We start from the raw sequence: 18,143 nt of genomic DNA, 5'->3' as shown, positions 1-18,143 counted from the left end.
ACGGTCAGTTGATCTTCCACCTGTTTCCTATAATACTTATTACCATTGATGTACAATTATTACAGTACACAAATGTTGGTCAAGATTTCAGTGCCATCACTGAGGGCCATTTCTCTGCTTTTACAAAAAATACCTAGTACCAATGTGCTATGACAAAATATGCTTTTTTCTTTGAGGGGAAAATTTTATTAAAAATATCTGATACAGCACAAGCTTTCTTCATGTCAGCATGACAATGGAAACAGGATTTAAAAACATCACTGTGGAAATTGATGCTATTAAAAGAATTCTTCCGTTAACAACAACGCCCCTATTGATTTCTTGCACTGTAAACATCTCTCAGTGCTGGAACTAACTGGACTACATGTATAAGTTACAAGTATATCTGATCCTTGTTATTTCTCTACTTCTCCAATATTTCAGCAGAGTCTTCAAAAGCCTTAGGTTCATATACTGCAAACATTTGCTTTTTCCTTTGGGAACACATCTCTCCTCCAAATTCTTACCTCTTCAGCCATGCTTTGTTACTTCCCCTACTACTTGTAGTGTCTCTCTTCTGTGAAGCACAGTGGGATGACTGAAAAAGTTGCTACATAAGTGGCAAGCTTGCACAATGTTCAAAAGATACTGTAGTTCTGCTTTTTTTCAGCTACAAGAAATGTTGCTTTTTTTGGGTAAGACTGAATTATTTCAAATACACTCTCATATGCAGTAACAAGTGATTAGCTTTCATACTCCCAGTTTAATATTGGAAGACCAGAAAAACAAAACATTACTCACTTACAAGCAATACCAGAAATGACAAATTGAAGTACACTTAGACATTGATAGAATGGCCATGTGTTGATGTCCATATTCAATTTAGATATTGACATGTTATCATATGGACAGAAATACATTAAACACTGGGCAAATGACAAGGAAGACAAAGTACAGTGTTTCAGTACATATAAATTCTTAGGTAACAAAATAAAAACTGGAGTTGGTATTCTCCACCAAAGCAAAGGAAAAAAAGACTAGTACTACCTTGTGGTCATATGATGCATAAGAAATTAGTCTTTTTTGGGGATAACCAATGCAATGCTTTTTAATAAAATAGTTTTGAAGCATTACAGAATCTATTTTTCTAACACTAGCCACACATTGTTTAGGATGTTTGACATTGAACACCTCCTCTAGGCTTTTGATCTTCCTCATAAGCTTCCCCGCTATAACTTCTGTGTTGCTCTTCTGAGAGACATTCTGTTAACTCCACTGGTTCCATGTCGTCAGTGATCATTACCTCTTGACGTGGTGGAAGTAGATCCTCTAACTCAGCCAAGTTTTGTGGTGGAATCCAACCATATGGTGGAAACTTCACCTACAGATGATGCAAGAATAATGTAACTATACAAAATTATAAATCCTATCTTCAGTAACCATTACATTCTCTGATATTACTTACTGAGAATTGAATAATCAGCAGTCCTTTCTCAAATGGATCTCTGTAAATAGGCATACCTTCATTAAGAACACATTTAAGGCTGCCAACTTTTATGACTTCACCTAAAAAGATAAAAATTCAGGTTCAAATTAAAATAAACAGTAAAAACATCAGACCATTTGGTACAATACATTTTATTGATCCTTTAAAAGGTAAGAGAAAAGGGCACTAGATTGGGAAAAATTTATATAGCAAAATAAAAAGGGACCTAGAATGAAAGCAAAAATAGAACAGACTAGCAATGGGGCATATTCAACAAGAGTGGTAAATTATCACAGAAAAAAAATATATCGAAGGCTGAGGTTTCATTGGAGAATAAATCTGAAACTAAAAACGAACCATTAATTGAGCAGGGCACATTAAACAAAGCTAGGCCAAGCTAAAAGCTACTAAAGAGTAAGAGAAATTTAGCTTAGAAAGTCTTTGTCTAGGTCACTGGTAATAATAATTACAAACAGAGTCGGCAATCTTGCAAGAGTGGAAGAACAGCAAACATATTCAATAGTTTTATGTAAATTTCAAAAAGGTGATGAATTTTGGGATATTAGAACCACCAGCTGGATGAAGATTTCAGAGTTCATTATTCAGAGAGATAGCAAAGAATTTGTTCAAATTCTGGGTCAAATCATCAAGATCTAGGAACAAAAGGAACAGAATAGTCCATTCAGTCCCTTGCACCGGTTCTGCCATTCCATTAGGTCAAGATTGGATTTGTATCTTAACACCATCTTGGTTCCTTATTCCTTGCCTAGCAATAAATTCAATTGCTTACATACAAGGATCTATCAGGAGCAGAAACAGAGGCTAACTACAATGCTAAACATCCTTGGAAAGAGAAATTATGCCAGAGGACTAGAGGATAGCTAAGGTAGTATCTTTCTTTCATAAAGCCAGTAGAGATAAGTCATTATAGACCAGTTAGTCTTTGTTCTGATGTTGGTAAAGTACAAGGTAGAATTCCTGTACTCCTGATTACCTGTTGTCATTTTGATGGAGGCCTGGGAGAAACAACATAATCACCTGTAAAGGCTATTCCTGTTTAAGTTACAGCAGGATATTGGGAGCTTCAAGCCTTAGAGACTACATAATATAGGATGAAATTACTAAACACTTGGAGAAACAAGAATTAATTAAAGCCAACCAGCACAAATTTCTAAAAGGCAGGTCATACTTGACCAATCTAAAAAACATTATGAAGTTAAGAGGATAAAGGTAACGCAGACCATGTGATTCATATGGATTTTTATTAAGTTTTTGACGAAGGTAACATTATGGCAAAGATAATAGCTCCTGGGATTATAGGGAATATTGGTGGAAAGCAAGTAAAATCAAGTTTCTCAAACTTGAAAGAAGTGCTCTTCAAGGACCTATGTTAGGGTTGTTTTAAATTTACTACACAGGCTTTTAAAGAAAATTCGTTCTTGGGATGTGGGCATCACTGCTGGGCCAGCATTTATTGCGTATCCCCAGTTGTCCATGAGAAGAGGGTGGTGAGCTGCATTCTTGGACAGCTGCAGTCCATGTGGTGTAGGGTACACCCACAGTGTGTTAGGGAGGGAGTTACAGGATTTTAACCCAGCGACAGTGAAGGAACAACGATATAGTTCCAAGTCAGGAAGGTGTGTGGCTTGGAGGGGGAACTTGGTGGTGGTGTTCCTATGCTGCCCTTGTACTTCTAGGTGGTAGAGGTTGTGGGTTTGGATGGTGCTACTGAATTTGAATCAACAGATGTTAATGAAATTACCAGGGAATCAATTAATAATCTGAATTGAAACAGGAGTAAAAACTTCGATAACAAATTTTGACTGGGATTATGAAATACTGCAAAGATCACAGTTAGGATAGGTGGCCGATCCACCCGATGTTTAATGTAGGAGAATGTCACAATACCTTTTGGATGAAATAGGGAAATTATATAATCCTTAAATATTAACATTTTAAATGGCATAAAGGAGTACAGGGACATTGGAACACAGATACACACTAAAAATTAATGGCATAAACAGATAAAGCCACAAGGATACAAACAGAATTTTGGTATCTAGTAACAAAAGGAGTGTAATGTTGAACTTGTACAAGAGCTTTGTTAAGTAAAAAAGGAGTGTTTTGTATACAGTTCTGAATATCCAGACATTAAAACAATGAAAACAGTGCATGGGATGTTGCCAGGGTTGAGGGATTAGTCAGGCGATGTTATAAGTTAGTACTTCACACCCTCCAAACTAATTCTGAGAAAGTTAAGGGTAACTTGATGACAATCTTGAAAAATTATCAAAGGTTATGATTAGGTAAGTGATGGCAAGATTGATTTCTCTTGCACCAGTGGAAACAAAAAAAAAGTTTTGCACAGTAGGTAGTTAAAACTCAAATCTATTAAATAGTCTATTTTTGCACCTGATTATTTGAAGTGAATTTTAAAGTGCTATTGCAACCAAATATAAAATAATATAATTGTGCCAAACCAAACCTGAAAAACGTTAGTGGAGCTTTCAATAACATTAAGATGTCATGCTTTAGAACTTCTATATACTGCTAAAAAAGAAAACGATTTCTCTGATATTAACCTGGTTTTGAAGTAATCAGCAGTGTCCTTTTGTCGAGTGTTTCTATTGTTCTTTTGAAGCCACATAAAGCTTCCACTAGCAGGATTTCCATTTTCATTACTAAGTCATTTCCATGCCTTCGGAATGTGTCATGATCCTTTTGATCCAGTACAATGATAACATCACCAGGTTCTAATCCAGGTTCCTGATCACCCTCTCCACGGAATGTTATCTTCTGCCCATCTTGCATACCTGAAGTAAACTCAGTAATTAATTCCACCAGTCATCAATAAAATAATCATACAGAACAGCTCTAAGATCCAAACATCACAAGTACCCTTTATATCTTAACTTACCTTTGTCTACGTAAACTTCTAGTATTTTTCTCTCTTTTACAATTTTGCGTCCATTACAATTCTTGCATCGGTCTTTTGGATTAATCTGTTCACCCTGTCCGTGACATTCCGAGCACATTGTCTGAATCTGTTGTACCATTCCGGGTCCAATTTGTTGTACGTGGATTTCAATCCCTCTGCCTTTGCAGTTTGGACATTTCTCCACAGCTCCTTTCTTACCTCCACAACCTGATAATAAAAATATACAGGTAAGATGAAAAATAAATGAAATAAACCCTTTTTCCTCTTTTGTCATACAGAGAACTATATAATGAAACAGTGTACACTGGGGATAAAAAATTAGAAATATACATTGTACTTTCCACTTACTCTAGCTCATTTAATGAAGATTTATTTTATAAGATTTATTTCTTTTGATCACTCCATACCATGTCTTCCAATACTTCCTAAATTATCTTAGCCCCTAATTTATAATATTGATAAAGTAGAATGCTATCACATTTGCTAACTGCCATGCTGCTCCATTCAAATTAGTGTCTCCTGTTCCTTGACTATTTTGAATGCTCTGTGCAACATATAAATAACCAGTGCAGCCTATTAATACTCCAGCAGCCTTTCCCAGCTTTCTCTTATTTCTTTCCTTCACCATAATTTGTTTCTCCATATCTTTGTCTTCAACACTTCCCCTGAACTTGCTGGTAGATCACTGTCCTTCACTATATTTATCTTCATCTCTTTCATGAGTGCTACAAAAAAACATTCTGCTGCTATCCTCCCACCCATCTTATCAGGTGAAATCCCTCCCTCTCAACTGTTTGGAAGCTGTCCTGGTTAGATAAAGACCATCCCATCTCTAGAGCTTCCCCTGCCCCAGAACTCATTCCACCATTCCAGAAACAAACCTTTCTACTACACCATTGGTCCAGCTGTGTAGATGTATGCAAGGCCATTTTGAGTTGTCAGCGTTTTGTGGAATTGTGTCAGCTAATTTCAAGGTATTAGCCAATTTTTTCCCCCCACCCTCCCCAGAGTTAGATGCTATTTCAAGTTAGAGCTTCAGCCCAACTTCCTCTTACTTGTTTTGAATGAAATTTGTATACTCACCATCACATTTATCACAAATTACATTTTTCTTCAATGCCAGCTTCCTTGTTGCTCCATTGTAAAGATCTTCAAGTGAAACAGCCAACTGGTGAACAACATCCTTACCTAGATACAAATAGGCAATGCAGTCAGGACATGTGAAAATATACATCCAAACATTACCTTACAACTGAAATTCTTTTAGCATCAAATGTAAATTATGAGATTAATTTAATACTGAGAAAATTTAGTTAAATTATTTGGAGACCATACAACTAGATTGCTGTCTATACTGAGTTCAGGCTGCCGAGCAAGCACACTTGAAAGAATCCTGTTTGTGTTCAAATTGATTGCCTTGGTTCTTCTGTCTGACACCAGACAAAGCCATCGATCGACATCTTTATCAATTTTATAAAGTTAAACTTGATCTCTGAAAATGAAGCAAGCTTTTAAACTGATGTACCATTGAAGAATTAAAGTAGCCAAAAACCAAGGCATATATTAGACAAGATGCTTAAACCTGGTATCTTTGGCTGGCATCTGCTGGACTGCATAGTCCCACATTGATATTTCTGCAATGTCTCAGTCACTAGAGCACCCATTAGTACCACTTGCTGGTTGAATCATTCACCATTCTGACATACTATCACAAGATAAATCTTGAAGTCTCAATATTACATGTTTGGAAGACTCGCAATATCACTCTACAGTTGTGCACTGGACCATCACTCCGATAAACAATGCTAACACTCCATACCGTTTTGAGTCACCAAGACCGGTTTGACAAACAAAACTTGGAAAGCAAAATGCTCCTGGCCAAAAGACTAAGAACCTCCAACAGTTGATTAGCTGACAAGCACTCAATGCATAAAATAGATCATTTTTTTGACTTGTGTCATTGTGTACAACTTATGGTGCATGCAGAGTACACAAAAGACACATATTTCAAGAGTTAGGTCACAGGGACTCTAACTCATGATTCTTTCAAAGTGTTGTGTAACCAAAAACAACCTCTTCTATGCAACGGCCTTATCACAACAAAGCACAGATCTTGCAAATGTGGAAAGAGAAACTTGGTAGGTTATTGAATAGTGTTGAACATTATGGAAAATACCTTCGTGTTTTACTCTAGATTATTTCTTTCAGGTTCAATATCTCAAGACCACTGCATGGCAAAACCCTCACTCCCTGAGACCCACTCACTGTCTTAATCATTCATAATGAGCCCAATTATCCAACAGAAAACCTTCATTAGTGTATTTTGACCTACTGGAACATGATGGAATAACCACCGTGTAAAGTGTGTATTTGGTTATAAATTTCTAAACAGATTTATTGTCGTAAATGAATAAGTAAACAAAGAAATGGTGTACTTTAGACTTGCTTAATTTTAACTAATCCTCCTTAGATTCAATAGAAAAGTAACGAATGTACCAAACTAGAATGGATGAGCAGAGGTCCCTGATTATTAAACCTTTACATGATGCTTTATTGCTGATTGTCCATGGCACGCTCCTTGGTCTATATCTCAATCTGAGTTTCAAATGTATTAGCAAATTTGAAGAAGTTAAGTTGAGAATTTTTTTTTTTTTAAATTACCAAGGTAAAGAAAATATAAAAGCATGACTTCTAAGGTCTGTTCCACAATGTCTGCAGCAGGAATGCCCATTTGCTGCTTCAAATTCAGCCAGTCAGCTTTAATAAAAAAGGATGCGTTATCAGCTGACATTTCACCCCCCGCACTTATTGGCAGCACGAAGCTGTCAGATACAGCTTGAGTTCAGCTATCTGGAAAGGATATTCTCCAATGCCATTCTTAATGCTTAGAAATTACTTTGAAGTGAGATCAGCATACAGGAATCTACATGAATAGATGTGGATTCAGCACAGCATGCCCTTGAAGACAAAGCTGAATGTCTATACCTCAGTAGCGCTCTCAGCACTAGTACAGCCAGATATTTTACAAGCAGCAAGTAACTTGCTAATTTCAACAGATTTAGTTGACTGGGTTTTATTGTATGACAGTCAACAGACAAGCATTAGACAACTGCGTCTTGAAACATGACCAATATCTACTGGAAAGGCGCACTGCTTAATAGGCTGCAAAGTTAGCCCCACTCCATCTGTTGATGCTTTTTATTTCAAAAATTAAATGCCTGTTGAATCAAAAATAAGATCAGAAAACTACTTATCAGGTACAACTAATAGCTTAATTCCAACCTGTGCAAAGAGATTTCTCTGTCCTCAGCCTCCTACACTGTTCCAATGAAACTCAATGGTAACTCCAGGACTCATCTTTCAATTGGGCATTTTACAGCCTTCTGACTCTTGAATTCAACAAATTCCAATCATAACCTCTACTGCCATTTTTTTTTCCAGACAGTAGCTGCTGGTAATGGTTCTTTCCGCCCCCCACCCGCCCCCTCCCCCTCCTTTCTGCTCTAGACTCACTTTTGTTTCTTTTATTGTTCCATGACCACCAGCTTTTGCATTGTATCATCAACCCTTTTGTTATTTAACCACACCTACCTTCCATCCTATCATAGACCTTCCCTTTATTGTTCTTTCCTCCATCATCCATTTCCCTGACTCTGCACTTGCTTAAAGTCTTTTGCATCTGAAACTTTTCCAGTTCTGATGAAAGGTCATCATCTTGAAGTGTTAATTCTCCACAGATGCTGCCTGACCTGTGAGCATTTCCAGCATTTTCTGATTTTATTTCAGATTTCAGCATCTGCAATATTTTTGCAAGATGGGAGTTCCCCTAAGTATAGGGTGCAAAATTCAAAATTTGCATACAACAAAAAAAATAGACAGCATGCTAAACTGAAGTGACCTCTGGAGTCAAAGACGGAGTAGTAGATTGGGCAAATGGATGTCAGATGGAATTAATATGGAGAACTTTCATGAAAGGATAAGAAGCAAACATACACATGGTAAAAATTTGAGAAAGATTTAGGAGTTCTGATAAAAAACATCTTTAAATTTGAAGGACAAGTTGATGAAGCTGTGAACAAAAAAAGCATATAGCACATAGTTTTAATAAACATGGGTAGAGAACTAAATCAAAACAAGGTCTATTTGAATCGTTGGCCAGGATACAATTAGAACACTGTTGCCAGATTTGGGAGCTTTACCTCAGGATAAGACAAGGCCACAGAGAGGCTGCAGAAGAAATTCAACAAAGTGGGGCCAGGGATGAGAAACATTTGTTTGGACGAGAGTCCAGAGAAACTTGGACTCTATAACGTCTAGATGCACTACTAAATTCAGAAGCTATCCTTCCATAAATTAGAAATATCCAGAATATATTCACAATAGAAATGATATTTCCATGAACCACACATTACCCATGTCAAATGGCAGCACCTCAACTCTAACCTAGTCTATGAATATTTAGCTAGGCGAAAGAGCGGCCAGGTTGACCTTTTCTAGCTTTCCTTCTGGAAAATTGTCCTCCAGCCAGAAAATGGTATTTCTAGATTAACCAGAATATGTGGAAATTGCTGGAACAACTTGTATTTGAGTGTACGGTCATCCTATACGTAGGGAAAAATGAGCCAACACAAAATTGCTTACCAACTATTTTGTCTTTCTACGAGAATAATAGATTTTTCATTTGTGAAATTTCTCCTCCCAAACCTCTATTGAACTAGGGAAATGACTTTGTGTACCTCTTTTCTCCCTTTGCATTCTGCCACCACCACCAAAGAACATGTCGAAGATGTCCATGGGCGAGGAGAAACCACCACCCCCTACTCCTCCTTCCTTAATGGCTTGTTCACCACCTTGGTCATAGAGGTCTCGCTTCTTAGGGTCTGACAAAACCTCATAGGCCTGTGATATAAGCTTGAACTATTAAAAGGAAGAAAAAAAAGTAACTAGAAATGAATAAGAACATTTGAATTATCTACTGCAGGTGTAAACATTTCTAACATCAATAAATCAAGAATTTAACATAAAACTGAAAGATTTTGTTAGGGTCTTTTTCTCCTATGAGGAGCTTTCTCTTTGACATATGATTTGAAAACAAAATCTTTTGGAAAACTGTTGAACTGATTTGCCCAAGTAAATCCATAAATGAAAAAACCATCTTGTTTTAGAATAAAATGGTAATTATTTTAAACTGCTTCCATAAAAGGAACTCAGCAAAAACCAAAATAGTGAAATTCCCATTGTGTCACGACTCACTGGGGATAGTGCGCTGTAATATCAAGCCCCACTGTTCCCTGAGCCACGACAAAGGTGAAAAGTTTGACCAAACCGCCAGATTGCCCCAAAATTTAGGTTAACAGAATACAAGCACCAGGTTAACTTAATAAGTAAATAACTGTTTATTGAACAAACTGTCATTAACCAGTGGCAAAAGAAAGAAATATGAACTGCTAACTTCTAACACTATAACCTAAACTCTACCCCCTTCTTAAATCCCTACACACACACGACACATAAGTCACACAAAACATGGATTTTAAGAGTGGGATAAAACAGTTCAATAGCACCAATTCTGGATTACGGGATTCGATGTGTTGATTTTGATCGATGTCTTCCAAATTCCTTTCAGTTCCTGTTGATGATATGAGGTGGTCTTCCAGCACTTTCAGTATTTAGTTCACTCGTTGAACACTTGCCTTTCAATGTCGTCAACAGTGGTTTCCCCCTTTTTCTTTTCACAGGGGTTTCCTCAGAGAGGTTATAGAGATATGAGGAAAAGAGATTTGAGATGTTTTCTTTTTGCAGGCCAGGAGCTTTTTTTGCTGCACTGCCCTCAAAACCCTGGTCACCAGGTCAGGAGCCAATTAAAAAGCTGTTGTCAGGCAGCTCCCTTGGTCCAGGACTCCTTTCCGGCACCATCCTGTCTTTCATGGCACACTGTTCCAGGACTGCAACATTGTATATATATCTCATCCTGTCCCAGCAGACATGTCCTTCAACCTGCAGCCTTTGCAATTCTAATCCACAGTCCAACAGAAAATAAAAAGATATGTTCCTTACAATTGGAACACTCTTCCAACAAGGGCTAACTAGGACATCGCTCTAAATGAGTTCTTTAATGAAGTTATTAAATAAAAGTATTGCCCAGATTGTTGGGTATTCTTGGTCGTCTAGACAATGTCAAGTCTAAAAGTTAACTAGTGTCACTGAAAAGAAAAAATCATACAGTAGATGATATCAATGATGCTGTTTTGCAAAGCAAGAAAAAATATTTGGGGTTTTCCATGACTGCTCATTATAAACCTCAAATTTAATAACGAAGATTTGGTAACAGACCATTACTCACTAAATCTGTAACAAGAATCAAACAAACATTAAGGCAGCAAAAACCATGCAGATTTAAAAGCCAGAGCACAGCTTACAATAAAAACAAAGCTTCAAATTCATGGCCTGCCATTGATAATGGATACCACTGAGTCTTTAAAACATTTCTTAACAATAGCAGACATTGCCATGTGAAACATGAATAAGTTATAGACATCACTCCACTATTGTAACTGGGACATAACCCCCAAATATTAACAAACAAAACCATTCTAATATAAATATAGTTTAAGCTGTTGCTTTTACCCAATCCATGGACTTAAAAATCTTCCATCCACAAGTATCAAGGCATTTCCAGCATTCAGGCTTGCAATAAACTTTCTTTCAGAAGGGTCAGGTGTATTTTTTTACAATTCATTCACAGATTGTGGGTGTCACTGGCAAGACCAGTGTTTATTGGTCATCCCTAACTGACCTCAAGGAGGTCAGGGTAAGCTGCCTTCTTGAATCACTGCCATCCACAGTTCTGTTAGTAGGGAAGGAACAGTGATATATTTCCTAGTCAAGATGGTGCATGATTTGGAGGGGAACATGGAAGGTGGTAGTGTTTCCATGCACTTTCAGCTCTTGTCCTGGCAGAAGCATTTTCAAAACCTTAGCAAGTTGTAGAAGTGCACTGTGTATATAATATGCACTGCATATTATATATATAGTATTTAGTATGCACTAGGTTGTGGAGGGAGCAAATGTTTAAGGTGGTACATGGGGTTTCAGTCATGCAGACTCTTTTGCCCTGGATAGCATTGCGTTTTAAGTGTTGTTGCAGCTGCACTCACCCAGGCAAGTGAAAATATTCCACCATACACTTGGCTTGTGCCTTGTAGCTGGTGAAAAGCCTGAAGACTAGCATCCTCAGATATCACAATTGTTATGGTGTAGGAGGCCATTCGGTCCATTGTGTCTGCACCAGCTCTCTGAGCATTTTAGCTTAATGCCAATCTCCTGCCTTTGCCCCATAACCCTGCACATTGTTTCTATTTAAATAATCATCCAATGCCCTCTTCAATGCCTCATTTGAACCTGCCTCCATCACACTTCCAGACAGTGCATTCCAAAGCTTAAGTACTCACTGTGTGAAGAAGTTTTTTCTCACCTCACATTTGCTTCTTTTGCAAAACACAAACTGTGCCCTCTGGTTTGCAATCTGTTTGAGTGGGAACAGTTTCTCCCTATCTACTCTCTCCAGACCTCTCATGATTTTGAAAACTTCTATCAAGTCTCCTCTTAACCTTCTCCTCTCCAAGGAAAACAGTCCCAACTTCTCCAATCTTTCCTGATAACTGAAGTTTCTCATCCTTGGAACCATTCTCATAAACCTCTTCTGCACTCTCTCCAATGCATTCACATCCTTCCTAAAGAGTGATGCCCAGAACTGTACACAATACTCCAGCTGAGGTCTAACCAGTGTCTTATACAAGTTATTCATAACCTCCCTGCTCTTCTACTCTATGCCCCTATTAATGAAGCCTAGAATACTATATGCTTTAGAAACAGCTCTCTCTCCCTGTCCTGCCACTTTCAATGACTTATGTACATATACACCCAGGTCTCTCTGCGCCTGCACACCCTTTAGCATAGTATCTTTATTTTATAATGTCTCTCCATGTTCTTGTACCAAAGTGTATCACTTCACACTTCTCTGCATTGAACTTCATCTGCCACTTATCTTCCTTCATCATTTGTATTGTGACTCATCTTGGCAATTTCAACCTCGATCTCAATTCATCTTGCCCTCACTCCTCTGAGATCACCACTGTCCCATGTTACCTAATCCTTTCCTTCTATATAAACTATCCTACCATTACTCATAGGCATCTTGTCAAAGTTGCCATCTTACAGCCTCTACTCCCAAAGACAAAATTGCTGGAAATTATCAGCAAGTCTGGCAGTATCTGTGGAGAGAAGCAATTAACACTTAAGGTCAATGACCTTTCACAACAGATGCTGCTAGACCTGCAGCATTTTCTGCCTTTATTTCTGATTTCCAACATCTGCAGTATTTTGCACACTACTCCCATGGTCTCAATCATAAAAATGCCATATATAACTACTTCCTGGTATCCCTCATCACTCACATACTTCAACTTCCTCCTAAGCCCCTTTTCTTCCACTTTTGGGAAAAACTTTCCTTCAAGGAACTTGCAATTTAGATTATTTTGCAGAAAGATACACTTGTGTTATTGAGGTCCTTGGAATTTTAAAACAGAAGAGGTTGAGAACCCCTGTTGTAGATAACATGGGATCTGAAGCTCAATTCAATTAAATGGGACACTGAGGTTGCAATGACCAGGGAAGGGGGCTAGAGTACAGAGTTTGTGGCATGACTTTGAAGACCATGATTTCAGCCTGCCATGGAGGAAATTATGTCTCAAGTAAGACTGACGGTCAGTTTGACAACACAGGGGCAGTAGAGGGGGTCAATAGATGGGGTGGAGGTTGATCTAGGTGTCATGAGTTATATTTGGAAACTGGTCCCATGCCAAGGCACAGCACATAGCTGAGAGGGGGAAATAAATAGGGGAGCAAGGATTCCCTTTATAAATTCTAGCAGCAACAGTGCAGAGGCAGGAAGAGAAACCATCGCTGCAGATGTTCTAGTTATGATTGGAGAGCTGAGAGCTGAACCACACAAATGTAGGTCCCTTAGAGTCTGAAATGGGAGAATTTATAATAGAAAACAAGGAAGTGGCAGAGCAATTAAACAACTACTTTAGTTCTGTCTTCATGGAGGAAGACAAATAACTTCCCAGAAATACTAGGGAACCAAGGGTCTAGTGAGGAAGAATTGTAGGAAATTAGTATTACTGAAACGATAGTGCTGGAAAAATTAATGGAACTGAAAGCCGATAAATCCCCAGGGCCCAATAATCAACATCCCAGGATACTAAAGGTGGTGTCCATGGAAATAGTGCTTGCATTGGTTATCATCTTCCAAAATTCTGTAGATTCTGGAACAGTCCCAGCAGATTGGAGTTACATTTGTCACCCTCCACTATTTAAATAAGGTGGGAGGGGGAAAAACAGCGAATTACAGACCGGTTAGCCTAACCTCAGTAGTAGGGAAAATGCTAGGGTCTATTATAAAGGATGTGATAACAGGACACTTAGAAAATACCAACAGGATTAGACAAAGTCAACTTGGATTCATGAAAGGAAAATCATGTTTGACAAACCTACTGGAGTTTTTTTTGAGGGCGTAACTAGCAGAATAGGCAAGGGAGAACTAGTGGATGTGGTGTATTTGGATTTTCGGAAAGCTTTTGATAAAGTCCCACGTAAGAGGTGTGTGTGTAAAATTAAAGCACGTGGGGTTGGAGGTAATTATTGGCATGGATTGAAAATTGGTTAGCAGACAGGAAACAGAGTAGGAATAAATGGGTCTTTTTCAGAGTAGCAGGTGGTGACTAATGGGGTACCACAAGGATCAGTGCTTGGACCCCAACTATTCACATATATATCAATGATTTGGATGAAAGAACAAAATGTAATATTTCCAAATTTGCTGATGATACAAAACTAGGCGGGAATGAGAGTGGTGAGGAGGATGTTAAGAGGCTTCAAGGTGATTTAGACAAGTTGAGTGAGTGGGCAAACACATGGCAGATGCAGTATAATGTGGTTAAGTGTGAAGTTATCCACTTTGGTAGGAAAAACAGAACGGCAGAGTATTAATTAAATGGTGCTAGATCGGGAAACGTTAATGTACAAAGAGACCTGGGTGTCCTTGTACACCAATCATTGAAAGCAGGCATGCAGGTGCAGCAAGCAGTTAAGAAGGCAAATGGCATGTTGGCCTTTGTTGCGAGGGGACTTGAGTACAGGAGCAAGGATGTCTTACTGCAGCTGTACAGGGCCTTGGTGAGCTCACATTTGGAGTATTGGACTCCTTACCTAAGAAAGGATATACTTGCCATAGAGGGAGTGCATTGAAGGTTCAGCAGACTGATTCCCGGGATGGTAGGATTGTGGTGTGAGGAGAGGTTGGGCCGATTAGGCCTGTATTCACTGGAGTTTAGAAGAATGAGAGGAGATCTCATTGAAACAAAATACTGACAGGGATGGACAGACTTGATGCAGGGTTGATATTTTGTCTGGCTGGGGGTGGGGTCTAGACCAAGGGGGTCACAGTCTCAGGATACAGGATAGACCATTTAGTACTGAGATGAGGAGAAACTTCTTCACTCAGACGGTGGTGAACCTATGGAATTCTCTACCACAGAAGGCTGTGAAGGCCAAGTCACTGATTATGGACTCTAAAGGCATCAAGGGGTATGGGGAGAGCGCAGGAGTACGGCATTGAGATAGAGGATCAGCCATGATCATACTCAGTGGTGGAACAGGCTCAAAGGGCAGAATGACATACAAAACATTTTCGATGTTTCTGAGGGAAGGTACTAAAGAAGGATGGTGTGATAAATTGTGTCAAAGTTGCAAAGACTGAGAATCAATAACAATCACAGGTTTCATTTTTAACATTGGTGAGGGCCATTTTGGTTCTGCAGTTGGGGTGGAAATCTGATTGTAGAGTTTTAAACTGGTCCTGGCCACAAAAGCAGAACACGTTCAACCAATCACTGCTCCATCAGTCTACTCCCAACCAACAAAGTGACATAAGGAGTTGTCAACATCAAGTGCTATTAAATAGCACTTGCTCACCAATAAAATACTCGTCAATGCTTTGTTTGGGTTCTGTTAGGATCACTCAACTTCAGTTTTCAAACATTGGAACAAAAGCTGGATAATGAAGAGTGAGGTGCTAGTGACTGTCCCTGACATTAAGGCACCAGGGAAATAAATGTCTTAACAGAGCTCTGGTAAAACTGAAAGCTGGTTGTGATAGTTGAATCTAATCAAATCTCCCACAAGACATCACTACAGCTGTCAATTTTAGTTGTTACATCATAAGATTCGCAATGATTGCACAGATGTTCCATTCCATTCACAATTCCTCAGATAATGGAAGTAGCCCATGCCTGTATGCAACAAGAGCTGGCAGATAATCAGCAAGTAACACACCACCCAAGTGCCAGTTAATGACCAAACAAGGCATCCATTAACATCCTGGTGGGCAACAGTGACCAGAAACAATTGGACCACCAACCTTACACACCATAGCTACTTGAACAGCACAGAATTCTACTCCGACGACTCTCCATTAATGTCCAGCTGGGTGGGAACTACACTCACCTGGTTCCATCCTGACCTACCCAGGTGCAGCATCATCTTCAATGGTTTCTCTCCCTCCTCACGCTCTGTTACCTCTGGTGTCCCTCAAGGATCTATTCTAGGCCACCTCCTATTTCTCATCTACATGCTGTCCTCAGTGATATCATCCAAAAACACAAGTTTCCATATGAAATACTGGAAACATCCAGCTCTACCTCACCACCTCTCTCAACCCCTCCACTGTCTCTAAATCATCAGTCTACTTGTCCAACATCCAGTACTGGATGGGCAGTAATTTCCCCCAATTAAATTTTGAGAAAACTAAAGCCATTACAACCTCGGTTTTCCAGCCACTAACTCCATCCCTCTCCTGGGCAAGTGTCTGAGGCTGGACCAGGCTGTTTGCAACCTTGGTGACACATTTGACCCAGACACGAGCTTCCGATCTCATATTAGTGCCATTACTAAGACTGCCTATTTCCATCTCTGTAACATCACCCGACTTTATCCTCTGCCGCCGTTCATGTGCTACTGAAACCCTCATCATGCCATTGTTACTTCTAGACTTGACTATTCCAATGCATGCCTGGCTGGTCTCCCACATTCTACCCTTCATAAATTAAAGGTCATTCAAAACTCTGCTGCCTGTATCCTTACGTGCACTAAGTTCACAACCCTCCAACTTATTTAATTCTCCTTTGTCTTGTGTCCATAATATTTTTTATCAATCTCTCCTTAGCCCTCACTTATCGCTGACCTTCTATTCTACTTTACCTGCTGCAGTATAAATCCCATCACATTTCTACTTCTCTTAAGTCATACGGACTTGAAACATTAACTCTTCCTTTCTCCACAGATGCTGTCAGACCTGCTGAGTTTTTCCAGCAGTTTCTGTTTTTACTTCATTTAATTCTGGCCACTTGAGCATTCATGGTTTTAGCTGTTGCATGATAAATAGGCAGCAGTGCCTTCAGCTACTGAGACCCTGAGCTCCGGAATTCCCACCCTAAACTTCGCTCTCTCTGGTTTTAGGACGTTAAATCTACCTCTCTGACCAAGCTTTTCATTGCCCTTGGATCATTTCTTCAACTCCGCACCTGCAGAGCCTGTTAACTACATTGAAAGGCGCTATATAAAGGCATTAAGTAACTGAACTGAACAGTATATTAGCAGAATCCACAGTCAGTTCGCACACTCAGGTGAGAATGTCCAGTGTGAAGGTTTGGGTGATGGGACTAAAGGTTTGAGCGTTTTAAAAGGGGTTTGCCAGGGTTCCCCTTGTGGTTTTTCATTTCCCAGTGTTAACTGGCTGTCCATGGGCAGTAAGCTGTTGAAGGCAAAGTTCTGGAAGCTTCCCGTGCAACAAAGTGCACGTTCCTCCCTCTTACCCTTTCCCCCTCGTCCGGGTTTTTGTCGGGGTGGTACTTCAGGGCGAGTTTCCGATAGGCCTTCTTGATCTCCTCAGAGGGGGCGTTGGGTTTGACCCCCAGGATATCATAATACGCGGTCTCTTTCACCATTGCTGCCCTAGACATGAATTAAAATCATAAAAAAGTTAACTTTTTGTACAGCATGCTTTGTTGTTTTTTTTTTCCCCCCAACCAACAATTGTCCTACTCCCGGACAGAAATGAAATCGCTGGAAATACCAGTTACAGCAATAAACCTGGAGAGGTTAATATTGTTCACAGTCAGCAAGTCCTGTCACTGCCATTATGATGACAGCCCCGGGTTTAGTCACATAAAACACCCACCGTCAATGTTGGATCACAAGCCGATGTTTTAGTGATTCTGGTTGTTATGGTTTGAAGGGAGCTGCCGCCGAACACCCGATCAGAGAAGCCGCCGAGAGCCTCGAACCGCGCACGCGCGCACCGGCTCCGGGCATTTAAACGTGAGCGGCAGAAGATTCTAGATCGGACCCGCCCCCTTCGGATTCGCCCCGCCCCCCCCAATGATCACAGCCTCGCCGCTCCGGCCCTCAGCCGCGCCCCCTCCGGGCTTGCCCCCGCCCCCCTCCCATGCTCGGCCCCGCCCCCCTCCCATGCTCAGCCCGCCCCGTCTAACTGATTTCTTCCCCACCGATGCTGCCAGACCTGCTGAGTTTTTCCAGGTAATTCTGTTTTTGTTTTGGATTTCCAGCATCCGCAGTAGCTTTTAGATTTTTGTTTTTATCCGCCCCGTCCCATGTTGT

General features: G+C 39.8%; 1 protein-coding gene across 1 annotated transcript; it reads right to left on the bottom strand.

Annotated features, from left to right (window-relative positions):
- Positions 1 to 722: 722 nt before the first annotated feature.
- LOC144670101 (dnaJ homolog subfamily A member 4-like) lies at positions 723 to 17,902 on the bottom strand. The gene is made up of 8 exons (XM_078532520.1): positions 17,704 to 17,902; positions 17,339 to 17,477; positions 9,140 to 9,320; positions 5,487 to 5,591; positions 4,383 to 4,610; positions 4,048 to 4,278; positions 1,445 to 1,545; positions 723 to 1,360 (listed from the first exon to the last, which is right to left on the bottom strand). The coding sequence occupies exons 2-8, from the start codon at positions 17,468 to 17,470 to the stop codon at positions 1,148 to 1,150; spliced, it is 1,191 nt and encodes a 396-aa protein (XP_078388646.1). The 5' UTR covers positions 17,471 to 17,477; positions 17,704 to 17,902; the 3' UTR covers positions 723 to 1,147.
- Positions 17,903 to 18,143: the final 241 nt, after the last annotated feature.

This window comes from Cetorhinus maximus, chromosome 30, assembly GCF_964194155.1.
Source record: "Cetorhinus maximus chromosome 30, sCetMax3.hap1.1, whole genome shotgun sequence".
NCBI lineage: Eukaryota > Metazoa > Chordata > Chondrichthyes > Lamniformes > Cetorhinidae > Cetorhinus > Cetorhinus maximus.
This window is presented reverse-complemented; position numbering and strand designations above follow the sequence as displayed.

Excerpts from the sequence above, each read along its gene's own strand:
- LOC144670101 (XM_078532520.1), bottom strand. The coding sequence starts at position 17,470 with ATGGTGAAAGAGACCGCGTATTATGATATCCTGGGGGTCAAACCCAAC. Across the intron at positions 1,546-4,047 it reads GCTGATTACTTCAAAACCAG|GTGAAGTCATAAAAGTTGGC; the intron begins GTTAATATCAGA and ends TTATCTTTTTAG. Across the intron at positions 1,361-1,444 it reads TGCTGATTATTCAATTCTCA|GTGAAGTTTCCACCATATGG; the intron begins GTAAGTAATATC and ends CATCATCTGTAG.